We start from the raw sequence: 13,903 nt of genomic DNA on the forward strand, positions 1-13,903 counted from the left end.
CCCATGCATTATTGGCAATAACTATTACCTCTTTCTTTCTTGATCAGGTCACTTGTTCCAAGGAAAACTCCTAGCCCCACGTATGACCGATCTGGGGCTCACATGATTTTGTGTCAAAGAAACGTTCCTCTCCATGTCAAATGTCAGTCATGGTCCACCACGACTCTCCAACCACTCCAGTCCAGTCATCCATCCTCCCAGAAATCCACTCCAGGCTTTTTGTGGGAGGAAGTTGCCTTGGTGTCTCAAACCCTGGGTCTGGTCCCCCCCCCCCCCCCCCAGCTTAGGGAGTAAAAGTTTGCCTCTCGTGTTGCATGTGCCTTGCCTTTTGATATGTTTTTATTTTTCAATCTCTTTCTCTCCCCAGCTAACAATTCTAGGGGGAGAGAGAACTTTTTTGTAATGTTACCCGTAATGTTCCCCTGATGTTTGTGTCCAGTTTTCCATTAGTTAGGGGAACATTCTATGTATGTTAGCGAAAGCCTCCTGAGAACCTATTTAGCATGTCTTAGAGTTAGGAGAACATTCCCTTAATGTCAAACAGAACTTACCCAGAATGTGGTTACCATGTTCTCAGAATATCATATATGGGTCATTTTACAGAAGTGATACAAATTGGGGGTTGAAAAAAATAGTCTAATTTGTATCCTATTTTCCCAAAACTCTCAGCACACGTCTTCCAACATATGTCAGGTCAATATATATTACACACACATATTTATTTTATATATTATACATGCATACATACATACATACATACATACATACATACATACATACATACATACATACATACATACATACATACATACACACATATACAGTTGAAGTCGGAAGTTTACATACACTTAGGCTGGAGTCATTAAAACTAGTTTTTCAAACACTCCACAAATGTCCTGTTAACAGACTATAGTTTTGGCAAGTTGGTTAGGACATCTACTTTGTGCATGACACAAGTCATTTTTCTAACAATTGTTTACATAAAGATTATTTTGCTTATAATTCACTGTATCACAATTCCAGTGGGTCAGAAGTTTACATACAGTAAGTTGACTGTGCCTTTAAACAGCTTGGAAAATTCCAGAAAATGATGTCATGGCTTTAGAAGCTTCTGACAGGCTAATTTACATAATTTGAGGTGTACCTGTGGATGTATTTCAAGGCCTACCTTCAAACTCAGTGCCTATTTGCTTGACATAATGGGAAAATCAAAAGAAATCAGCCAAGACCTCAGAAAAACAAGTCTGGTTCATCCTTGGGAGCATATTCCAAACACCTGAAGGTATCACGTTCATCTGTACCAACAATAGTATGGAAGGATAAACATCATGTGACCATGCAGCCTTCATATTGCTCAGGAAGGAGACGTGTTCTGTCTCCTAGAGATGAAGGTACTTTGGTGCGAAAAGTGCAAATCAATCCCAAAACAAAAGCAAAGGACCTTGTGAAGATGCTGGAGGAAATGTTTGGGTACAAAAGTATCTATATCCACATTAAAACAAGTCCTATATCGACATAACCTGAAAAGCCGCTCAGCAAGGAAGAAGCCACTGCTCCAAAACCGCCATAAAAAAGCCAGGCTACGGTTTGCAACTGCACATGGGGACAAAGATTGCACTTTTTGGAGAAGTGTCCTCTGGTCTGATGAAACAAAAATAGAACTGTTTGGCCATAATGACCATCATTATGTTTGGCGGAAAAGGCTTGCAAGCCGAAGAACACCATCCCAACCGTGAAGCACGGGCGTGGCATCATGTTGTGGGGGTGCTTTGCTGCAGGAGGGACTGGTGCACTTCACAAAATAGATGGCATCATGATGAGGAAGGAAAATTATGTGGATATGTTGACGCAACATCTCAAGACATCAGTCAGGAGTTAAAGCTTGGTCGAAAATGGGTCTTCCAAATGGACAATGACCCCAAGCATACTTCCAAAGTTGTGGTAAAAGGGCAAAAAAAAGTCAAGGTATTGGAGTGCCCATCACAAAGCCCTGACCTCAATCCTATAAAAAAGTTGTGGGCAGAACTGAAAAAGCGTGTGCGAGCAAGGAGGCCTACAAACCTGACTCAGTTACACAAGCTCTGTCAGGAGGAATGGGCCAAAATTCACCCAACTTTTTGTGGGAAGCTTGTGGAAGCCTACCCAAAACGTTTGACCCAATTTAAACAATTTTAAGGCAATGCTACCAAATACTAATTGAGTGTATGTAAACTTCTGACCCACTGGGAATGTGATGATCTCACCTCGCTGGTCACCATAGCAGCACCCACCTGTAGCATGCGCTCCAGCGGGTATATCGCTCTGGTCACCCCCAAAACCAATTATTCCTTTGGCCGCCTCTCCTTCCAGTTCTCTGCTGCCAATGACTGGAACGAACTACAAAAATCTCTGAAACTGGAAACGCGTATCTCCCTCACTAGCTTTAAGCACCAGCTGTCAGAGCAGCTCACAGATTACTGCACCTGTACATAGCCCATCTATAATTTAGCCCAAACAACTACCTCTCCCCCTACTGTATTTATTTATTTTGCTCCTTTGCACCCCATTATTTCTCTCTACCTTGCACATTCTTCCACTGCAAATCTACCATTCCAGTGTTTTACTTGCTATATTGTATTTACTTCGCCACCATGGCCTTTTTTTTGCCTTTACCTCCCTTATCTCACCTCATTTGCTCACATTGTATATAGACATATTTTTCTACTGTATTATTGACTGTATGTTTGTTTTACTCCATGTGTAACTCTGTTGTTGTATGTGTCGAACTGCTTTGCTTTGTCTTGGCCAGGTTGCAATTGTAAATGAGAACTTGTTCTCAACTTGCCTACCTGGTTAAATAAAGGTGAAATAAAAATATATATTTTTATATATATTACTCACACACTTTGTTTATTTTTTACATTTAACCTTTGTTTAACTTGGCAAGTCAGTTAAGAACAAATTCTTATTTACAATGACTGCCTACACCGGCCAAACCCGGACAACGCTGGGCTAATTGTGCGCCGCCTTATAGGACTCCCAATCACGGCTGGTTGTGATACAGCCTGGATTCGAACCAGGGTGCCTGTAGTGAGGCCTCTAGCACTGAGATGCAGTGCCTTAGTCTTGGGAGCAAATATTGCAAATTTGAAATAGTTACCGGAGTTCCTTACCACCCCACTAAATGTGTCACTTCCGAAACATAGTGAAAAAGTTGCAATAAAGGGATAACCATGCTCATTTTGATTACAGATAAATTGTATTTGCAATCACATTACCTATCTTTATTTTGGCAAAATAACAGGCTTAACAAGTGTCAATCGTAGAGATAAATGGAGGACTGTTGATGGATATAACTTGTTTTAGTATAGACATTTGCCATTGAGGGCTTCCATCTTTTAACAGGAAAGGAAAGGGGGATACCTAGTTAGTTGTACAACTGAATGCGTTCAACTGAAGTGTGTCTTCCGTATTTAACCCAACCCTTCTGAATCAGAGAGGTGCGGGGGGGCTGCCATAATCAACATCCATGTCTTTGGCGCTCGGGGAACAGTGGGTTAACTGCCTTGCTCAGGGGCAGAACGACAGATTTTTACCTTTTTCATATCGGGGAGTCGATCCAGTAACCTTTCGGTTACTGGCCCAACGCTCTAACCACTAAAGCAGTCAATTAGGTGGGGATTCCTATGGGTTGGGAGTGATCGATCAATGATCAGAGTGCATTGCCTTCTTCAAATTGGGTTGCCTATGCTTTGTATACCAAAGACTAAGGTAATATCCAGGAGCCAAGACCAAGATTCATACGAGGACATTGGCCCCAAGATCCGGACCCAGTGAGTTGAAACCATGGAAGAATCTCAATTGAATGCTCCTCACATCTCTCCTCGCCTCCTTCTCAAAACCATTGGAGGTCAGGGGAGAGAGCCTCTGGCTTTCTCATCCAATGGGTTTTGAGGAGGAGGCGAGGAAAGACACGAGAAGTAAGCAATTGAGATTCCCCCATGACAAGTTAAAGACCACATTTATGTGGTCCATGGGTCTATTGATATTTCACTGCTGCTCTTGAATTATTTCTTACTTTTATTTCTTACTATTTTTAGGTATTTACTTAAAACTGCATTGTTGTTTAAGGGCTTGTAATTAAGCATTTCACTGTAACCGGTCTACACCGGTTGTATTTGGCACATGTGAAAAATACAATTTTATTTGATTTTGATATCTAGTTTGTTGCACAACTGTGTGGTGGTTAACTGCCTTGCTCAAGGGCAAAATGGCAGATTTTTCCACCTTGCCGTCTTGGGGATTTGAACAAGCAACCTTTCGAATACTGTCCCACCGGTTAGAGCCCTCCTGCTGGCTATTCATCTCAGTACATTACACTGAAGTGTGCACTTGTACACTACCCACATGGTGGTTCTCTGTAGCTCAGTTGATAGAGCATGGCTCATGCAACTTTATAATAGAGATGACCTCAATGCTGCTGCCCGTGCGGTCACAGACCATTATGGCACAGATACAAAGAGTCCGCTAGGTATCTCTATGGTGTCGGTTGTGACCGTTTCGGGCGTGGACAATTTTGGACTTTAAAGAATCCCCATAGCTAAACATCTTTGTTTCGGACATATGTACATCCAAGCAAACATATATTTTAGTCCCAAAACCTTACTTTACATATAGATGTTTGGTAGTGACACAAAAATACATAATGATTTACCAACTTGCTCACTCATTTTCTCCAAATTGTTTGCAAAAAGACAATTTACCATGTGGCCATGCTGGAGACGGGAGCAATCCCATCACCTGGTGATATTTGTAGGGGTTAAGTCACATTCATTCTACAGTATTTTAAAGGTGCAATATGCAGAAATCGCTCCTCCATTTCCTGGTTGCTGAAATTCGAATAGTTTGCCTAATTTCAGTTTATGCGACAAAACTAGCAGTCATTGTGTAGGGAATCATTGTACCATCTAAACTGCTGTGACATTCAGTATATTTTCCATAACCAAAAATATTGTAATTTCAGCTGTTTGAATCTGGTGTACAAAACCAAAAGTAAAAGTGTCATGTATTGTCATGTTGTGTCTTTCTGTCCTTTCCTTTCACCCTGTCTCCCTCTGCTGGTCGTATTAGGTTACCTTTTCTCCCCCGCTTTCCCCCAGCTGTTCCTTGTCTCCTCTTGACTACCTCGTCACCCCTTCTCCCACCTGTTCCCCTTTTCCCTCTGATTAGTCCCCTATATCTCTCTCTGTTTTTGTTCCTGTCCTTGTCGGATTCTTGTTTGTTGTGTTTCATGCCTGAGCCAGACTATCGTCATGTTTGCTGTAACCTTGTCCTGTCCTGTCGGAATCTGCCGGTCTATCTGAGCCTACCTATGTTTGGTTATTAAAGAAGCTCTGTTTAAGTTAGTTCGCTTTTGGGTCCTCATTCACTCACCGTAACAGAAGAATCCGACCAAGAATGGACCCAGCGACTTCGGATCCTCTCCACTCAGCCGTCGAGATCCAGGGAGCGATGCTAGGCAGACACGAGCAGGAATTGTCTGCTGCTCGACATGCCGTTGAGACCCTGGCCACCCAAGTCTCCAACCTCACAGAACAGGTTCACCATCTCCGCCTCGATCCACCGGCCACTTCCAGGGCTTTCGAATCTCCGGAGCCCAGAATCAATAACCCGCCGTGTTACTCTGGGGAGCCCACTGAATGCCGCTCGTTCCTCACCCAGTGTGATATTGTGTTTTCTCTCCAGCCCAACACTTACTCCAGGAGCACTGCTCGTGTCGCCTACGTCATATCTCTCCTTATTGGACGGGCTCGTGAGTGGGGCACGGCAATCTGGGAGGCAAGGGCTGAGTGTACTAACCAGTATCAGGACTTTAAGGAGGAGATGATACGGGTTTTTGATCGATCTGTTTTTGGGGAGGAGGCTTCCAGGGCCCTGTCTCTATGTCAAGGTAATCGATCCATAACAGACTACTCTATTGAGTTTCGCACTCTTGCTGCCTCCAGTGGCTGGAACGAGCCGGCTTTGCTCGCTCGTTTTCTGGAGGGTCTCCGCGCAGAGGTAAAGGATGAGATTCTCTCCCGGGAGGTCCCTTCCAGCGTGGATTCCCTGATTGAACTCGCTATTCGCATTGAGCGACGGGTTGATCTTTGTCACCGAGCTCGTGGAAAGGAGCTCGCGTTCTCCGTTGCCCCCCTCTCCGCATCACTACCATCTTCCTCTGCCGGCTCGGGAGCTGAGCCTATGCAGCTGGGAGGTATCCGCATCTCGACTAAGGAGAGGGAACGGAGAATCACCAACCGCCTCTGTCTCTATTGCGGTTCTGCTGGTCATTTTGTCACTTCATGTCCAGTAAAAGCCAGAGCTCATCAGTAAGCGGAGGGCTACTGGTGAGCGCTACTACTCCTGTCTCTCCTTCAAGATCCTGCACTACCTTGTCGGTCCATCTACGCTGGACCGGTTCGTCAGCTTCCTGCAGTGCCTTAATAGACTCTGGGGCGGAGGGCTGTTTTATGGACGAGACCTGGGCTCGGGAACATGACATTCCTCTCAGACAGTTAAGGGAGTCCACGGCCTTGTTCGCCCTGGATGGTAGTCCTCTCCCCAGGATTCAGCGTGAGACGCTACCTTTAACCCTCACTGTTTCTGGTAATCATAGCGAAACCATTTCTTTTTTGATTTTTCGTTCACCTTTTACACCTGTTGTTTTGGGCCATCCCTGGCTAGTTTGTCATAATCCTTCCATTAATTGGTCTAGTAATTCTATCCTCTCCTGGAACGTCTCTTGTCATGTGAAATGTTTAATGTCTGCTATCCCTCCTGTTTCCTCTGTCTCTTCTTCACAGGAGGAGCCTGGTGATTTGACAGGGGTGCCGGAGGAATATCACGATCTGCGCACGGTGTTCAGTCGGTCCAGGGCCACCTCTCTTCCTCCACACCGGTCGTATGATTGTAGTATTGATCTCCTTCCGGGAACCACTCCCCCCCGGGGTAGACTATACTCTCTGTCGGCTCCCGAACGTAAGGCTCTCGAGGATTATTTGTCTGTAGCTCTTGACGCCGGTACCATAGTCCCCTCCTCCTCTCCCGCCGGAGCGGGGGTTTTTTTTGTCAAGAAGAAGGACGGGTCTCTGCGCCCCTGCATAGATTATCGAGGGTTGAATGACATAACAGTTAAGAATCGTTATCCGCTTCCTCTTATGTCTTCAGCCTTCGAGATCCTGCAGGGAGCCAGGTTTTTCACTAAGTTGGACCTTCGTAACGCTTACCATCTCGTGCGCATCAGGGAGGGGGACGAGTGGAAGACGGCGTTTAACACTCCGTTAGGGCACTTTGAATACCGGGTTCTTCCTTTCGGCCTCGCTAACGCTCCAGCTGTCTTTCAGGCACTAGTCAATGATGTCCTGAGAGACATGCTGAACATCTTTGTTTTCGTTTACCTTGACGATATCCTGATTTTTTCACCGTCACTCCAGATTCATCTTCAGCACGTTCGACGTGTCCTCCAGCGCCTTTTAGAGAATTGTCTTTTTGTGAAGGCTGAGAAGTGCACTTTTCATGCCTCCTCCGTCACATTTCTCGGTTCTGTTATTTCCGCTGAAGGCATTAAGATGGATCCCGCTAAGGTCCAAGCTGTCATTGATTGGCCCGCCCCTAAGTCACGCGTCGAGCTGCAGCGCTTTCTCGGCTTCGCGAACTTCTATCGTCGTTTCATCCGTAATTTCGGTCAGGTGGCAGCTCCTCTCACAGCCCTTACTTCTGTCAAGACGTGCTTTAAGTGGTCCGTTTCCGCCCAGGGAGCTTTTGATCTCCTCAAGAATCGTTTTACATCCGCTCCTATCCTTGTTACACCTGACGTCTCTAGACAGTTCGTTGTCGAGGTTGACGCGTCAGAGGTGGGCGTGGGAGCCATTCTTTCTCAGCGCTCCCTCTCTGACGACAAGGTCCACCCATGCGCGTATTTTTCTCATCGCCTGTCGCCGTCGGAACGTAACTATGATGTGGGAAACCGCGAACTGCTCGCCATCCGGTTAGCCCTAGGCGAATGGCGACAGTGGTTGGAGGGGGCGACCGTTCCTTTTGTCGTTTGGACTGACCATAGGAACCTTGAGTACATCCGTTCTGCCAAACGACTTAATGCGCGTCAGGCGCGTTGGGCGCTGTTTTTCGCTCGTTTCGAGTTCGTGATTTCTTATCGTCCGGGCTCTAAGAACACCAAGCCTGATGCTTTATCTCGTCTCTTCAGTTCTTCAGTAGCCTCCACTGACCCCGAGGGGATTCTCCCTGAGGGGCGTGTTGTCGGGTTGACTGTCTGGGGAATTGAGAGGCAGGTAAAGCAAGCGCTCACTCACACTCCGTCGCCGCGCGCTTGTCCTAGGAACCTTCTTTTCGTTCCCGTTCCTACTCGTCTGGCCGTTCTTCAGTGGGCTCACTCTGCCAAGTTAGCCGGCCACCCTGGCGTTCGGGGTACGCTTGCTTCCATTCGCCAGCGTTTTTGGTGGCCCACCCGGGAGCATGACACGCGTCGTTTCGTGGCTGCTTGTTCGGTCTGCGCGCAGACTAAGTCCGGTAACTCCCCTCCTGCCGGCCGTCTCAGGCCGCTTCCCATTCCCTCTCGACCGTGGTCTCACATCGCCTTAGATTTTGTCACCGGACTGCCTTCGTCAGCGGGGAAGACTGTTATTCTTACGGTTGTCGATAGGTTCTCTAAGGCGGCTCATTTCATTCCCCTTGCTAAGCTTCCTTCTGCTAAAGAGACGGCACAAATCATCATCGAGAATGTTTTCAGAATTCATGGCCTTCCGTCAGACGTCGTTTCGGACAGAGGTCCGCAATTCACGTCTCAATTTTGGAGGGAGTTTTGCCGTTTGATTGGGGCTTCCGTCAGTCTCTCTTCCGGCTTTCACCCCCAGTCTAACGGTCAAGCAGAACGGGCCAATCAGACTATTGGTCGCATCTTACGCAGTCTTTCTTTTCGCAACCCTGCGTCTTGGTCAGAACAGCTCCCCTGGGCAGAATACGCCCACAACCCGCTTCCTTCGTCTGCGACCGGGCTATCTCCTTTTCAGAGTAGCCTTGGGTACCAGCCTCCGCTGTTCTCATCTCAGTTCGCCGAGTCCAGCGTCCCCTCCGCTCAGGCTTTTGTCCAACGTTGCGAGCGCACCTGGAAGAGGGTCAGGTCTGCACTTTGCCGTTATAGGACGCAGACTGTGAGGGCTGCTAATAAGCGTAGAACTAAGAGTCCTAGATATTGTCGCGGTCAGAGAGTTTGGCTCTCCACTCAGAACCTTCCCCTTAAGACGGCTTCTCGCAAGTTGACCCCGCGGTTCATTGGTCCGTTCCGTATTTCTCGGGTCATTAATCCTGTCGCAGTTCGACTTCTTCTTCCGCGATACCTTCGTCGCGTCCACCCGGTCTTCCATGTCTCCTGTATTAAGCCCGTTCTTCGCGCCCCCGCTCGTCTTCCCCCCCCCCCATCCTTGTCGAGGGCGCACCCATCTACAGGGTCCGCAGGATTTTGGACATGCGTCCTCGGGGCCGTGGTCACCAGTACCTCGTTGATTGGGAGGGGTACGGTCCTGAGGAGAGGAGTTGGGTTCCCTCTCGGGACATGCTGGACCGTGCGCTGATCGAGGATTTCCTCCGTTGCCGCCAGGTTTCCTCCTCGAGTGCGCCAGGAGGCGCTCGGTGAGTGGGGGGGTACTGTCATGTATTGTCATGTTGTGTCTTTCTGTCCTTTCCTTTCACCCTGTCTCCCTCTGCTGGTCGTATTAGGTTACCTTTTCTCCCCCGCTTTCCCCCAGCTGTTCCTTGTCTCCTCTTGACTACCTCGTCACCCCTTCTCCCACCTGTTCCCCTTTTCCCTCTGATTAGTCCCCTATATCTCTCTCTGTTTTTTGTTCCTGTCCTTGTCGGATTCTTGTTTGTTGTGTTTCATGCCTGAGCCAGACTATCGTCATGTTTGCTGTAACCTTGTCCTGTCCTGTCGGAATCTGCCGGTCTATCTGAGCCTACCTATGTTTGGTTATTAAAGAAGCTCTGTTTAAGTTAGTTCGCTTTTGGGTCCTCATTCACTCACCGTAACAAAAAGACGCAAAAACTCAACTTAAGAACGGAAAGCATAGAAATAGTGCACATAGAACGTACAGTATCTACCGCTTCTTAGACTTGCTTTCAATGAGAATGACAAATCTAGAACTCACATTTCAATGTGAATTTGGTTGATCAAAAATCACACTTGGAAACCATGTTCTGTATATATTTGGCATGACGTTGATAGAATATTCTCCTAACACTCCAAAAACGGGACACGGGGATATTCCTGCAACGTTCCAATGAAATGTGTCGTCTAGAACATTAATATTGAATATCCTGAGAACATGGTTCTGGGTAAGTTCTGTTGGACATTAAGTCAATGGTCTCTTTGAAACAGTCCTTGCACATCACTGGAACATTCCTATGAAAATGTAACCTAATGAGACAATTAAGGGAGCGTTCTCTAAAGTTGTGGGAACATTTGTTGTTAGCTGGGTGTCTCTCTTTCAGGGGGATCAGAGTGAGGAGAGCTTGTTGGTCTAGCACGGTGGTGTGAGCGTCTGCAGCTCTCTGAAGTCCCTCTTTGAAGCTTTCAGTTGCTGACCGATATGTTTCAGCCGGGTTTCTCACTCTCTCTTTTAGTCTATCTATCCATCAATCGCTCTCTTCTCTTTGCCTTTCTCCATTTTTGTATTCTAATTTCTTTGGTACCCCCTTTTCTCCACTCTATATCTCCCTCTTTCTCCTGCCTCTCTCTTTCGATGACTCTACTCTCTATCCAAGTGCAACAGAATAGTTTTCCCAGTGTAAGCCTCCTAGACATACACGTGTTAACGGTTGCATGTTTGTCAGTATTAAGGATCTGTCCCTCTCCTCAAGCCAACCCCATTAGCCATAGAGGCTATACAGTACATTATAAACAACCGTGTAGCCCTGGTGTGTGTCTGCCCTGCGACTCTGAAGTGAAACGTCTCGTGCATGGAGGGTGAGTAAATGCGCTGGCAGGGCTCCACCTCCCCCTTCCCCCTCAAACCCTCCTCAGGCCGGGGGGCTCACTGACACATCAACGCCACAAGGCGAGCAGAGTAGCAGACGTAACCACCTCGCACGACTTGGTTAAGAAGAGCGAGAGAGAGGGAGGGAGAGCAAGAGAGAGGGAGGGAGAGCAAGAGAGAGGGAGGGAGAGCAAGAGAGAGGGAGGGTGAGCGAGAGAGAGAAGGAATGCAGGGGCATAGACACATTGACACAGAGAGAGAGGGTGACACTACTACAACTCTTAGCCTCTTTCCTTGACTGATAGTGCATTTGAGTTAACCGGAACACCACGTATGATGAAGGATCACTGCTCGCCTCTTCACGCCTCCCCACCCGGACATCCCGGGACCCCCATACGGCATGGCCACACTGCCCTGGGACCCCCACCATGCTCTGTGTCGGACATGGAGCCACTGCGTCCTGAGTTTGTATCTGCTGTGTGTCTGTTGACAGACGAGTCGTACCAGAAGCTGGCCATGGAGACGATGGAGGAGCTGGACTGGTGTCTTGACCAGCTGGAGACCATCCAGACCTACCGTTCCGTCAGCGACATGGCTTCCAACAAGGTAAAACTGAGCTGAACTGTTGTTTATATGACCGTGACTCAACCACAACACAAATGCAACACCTCACCACTGTACTGTAACCACAACACAACTGCAACTCAACATGACCATAATGCAACAACAACCACACAAACTTACTATAACACAACCTGAAACAAACCACTTAAGTGCATTGAGACTTGCTGTGATGATATTTTGTTGCATGATCTGGTTAGTAGCTTGTCGGCATGATAGTACACAGAAACTAGATGTGGATTGAACTCGATTGAGATAATATTGGACTTATGTTAAGGCTGCTTGGTGTCTTTTGAGTCTTTACTGTGCAATATGAAGAATGCTTTGATTAACTTTGGGGTTGTTCCACGAAATGAGTCCCTTTTGCATCCCTTTGATATTTTAAGTAGAAATTGTGCACCAATATTGAATTTTAAATGCCTGTTGTATTAAATGAAATTCCCTTTAATATAGACCACATGTACAATTCTATAAATCAGATTTTTATATGACCTCTGTGGACTTCTTAACCTCAAAAGTTTTCACCGTCATTGTAAAGCCCTAGTTATTTTCTTGCTTTGACAAAATAATTTCTGGAGATTGTTTATGTCATGTGATTAGTGATTGATTTTAATTAAGGAATAAATCAAAAAACCTGACCCTCATTTTAAGGTAAACCCTGTTATGTGAACTGATCTCATTTTAATATAGTGAAAGTATTCCTTTTTTTTTCATTCTAAAGAAACATTGAACATCTAATAGTCAAATCAGTACTGTAAAGCAGGTGAGCTGGTTCTACTATTTTGGGGCATTTTCTGGTGTTTTGTGGTGGAAAACCCAGCGGTTCAGGCATAAACAGGTCAATTCTGTTACTCATAGATAGACAGGCTAGAAATGTTTTAAACATTTGTATTTTGTTTGTGAAGATTGCATTCAAAATGCCCCTCCCTGGCTTCCATTCCTCCTGTCACAAGGGGATCCATGGCAGATTTAAGATGAAATCATCAACTTTATTTGGCACGTTTGATACACTTACTATAGTCATTTTTTTTATTTAACCTCTTGTGATGGGAGAAATAGTGTTTTATTAAGATGAACATGTGCTCCTTATGACAGAATGTTAAAATGAGGAGAAATAAAACATGTTTATTTCTCACCAAGTTACACTATCCGAAGGGGACCTCATTTCGTGGAACGACCCATTGACGTACCTGCCAAGTGGTTAGCATCCTGCGGTTGTGTGTGTGTGTGTGTGTCAACGGCTACTGCTGTTTCATGGCTCTGCTGTAAAATGCACAAACAGTGGAGAGTTTGCATAGAGGACCATAGACTGTTCTCGCTGAATAAGACGCCTATCTGAATACCAATCTATCCATTTGTTGTCTTTTCTGTGTAAGACTGTGATATTAATGAATTAGATACACAATACGAATAATAGTCACCATCGTGCCTGATAGGTATTTTTTTCTGATGACGTCATCGTGTCTGGGATAGCTCATATTAGCCAGACATTATTCAATGGCTTAAGCAGTTTTCAGGAAACATGAGCAAAACCTGACGTTTCTTGCTATAACTCTGGTTTTATAACGGTTTTAGATGAACTATTATGAAGTCAGTCTAATTTGACACTTGCGTGCTAGGCTAGCTGATACTGTTGGTGGCAACGTTGGTTAGCCATATGGCACTTTTACTAATGAATAATGATCATGAATTTGATTTATGTGGTGATTTTTATTTTATTTTTATGTTCTCAACACTCTTACGAGGGGAACCTCACCTCCACTCTTTTCTACAATTAGCCTACTGTAAAATAATGTATAACTGCACAGCAAACTCAGATAGAGAGTAGACCGTATGGTGACCAAAATACGCTAAGGATTCAGCTTGGGAGGTCACCCTTCTCAGTTCCCCTGTCCTACACAGTGACATTACAGTGAAGTTGCGGTCAAAAGGAAGCGCCAACCCTAACCGTGTTGACCGGTGACCATGACATGCGTTTCCTGTCTCTTTTCCTGACCACCACACAGCCTCCTCTTCACCCTTTCCCCAGGACACCAGACTACAATGGCCCCTAAGGTCAAGGCCTCCCTTTATTGTTATCAACGTCACAGGGACTCAACACAATGAGTGCAGAGACCCTGAACACACGCAAGTACAACATTCAGTACTCAGCATTCAGACAGGGTACTGGAGCCATTGTTGACCATGAGTCATAGGCCTCTAAGATGGATGCTTGACGGTTAACCCAAGTCCAGTGTGTTGGGAATAGGACTGGGGAGTGGAGGCTAGAAGGT

At 46.1% G+C, this 13,903-nt stretch overlaps 1 protein-coding gene across 5 annotated transcripts in view; it reads left to right on the plus strand.

The window, feature by feature from the left end:
- The window catches only part of LOC110530023 (3',5'-cyclic-AMP phosphodiesterase 4B), a 135,026-nt gene that overhangs the window by 105,219 nt on the left and 15,904 nt on the right, over positions 1 to 13,903 (plus strand). For 4 of the 5 annotated variants that reach the window (XR_016482422.1, XR_016482423.1, XM_036985564.2 and 1 more), the window contains exon 8: positions 11,503 to 11,615. The exons of the other annotated variant lie outside the window; for it this stretch is intronic. Coding sequence is in view for 2 of the 4 variants with exons in the window: in XM_036985564.2 (XP_036841459.1) it covers positions 11,503 to 11,615 (113 nt within the window). In the remaining 2 variants the exon portion in view is untranslated. The remainder of the gene's footprint in view (positions 1 to 11,502; positions 11,616 to 13,903) is intronic. 5 annotated transcript variants of the gene reach the window in all.

Source organism: Oncorhynchus mykiss, chromosome 8 (genome assembly GCF_057628025.1).
Source record: "Oncorhynchus mykiss isolate SJ-2025 chromosome 8, ASM5762802v1, whole genome shotgun sequence".
NCBI lineage: Eukaryota > Metazoa > Chordata > Actinopteri > Salmoniformes > Salmonidae > Oncorhynchus > Oncorhynchus mykiss.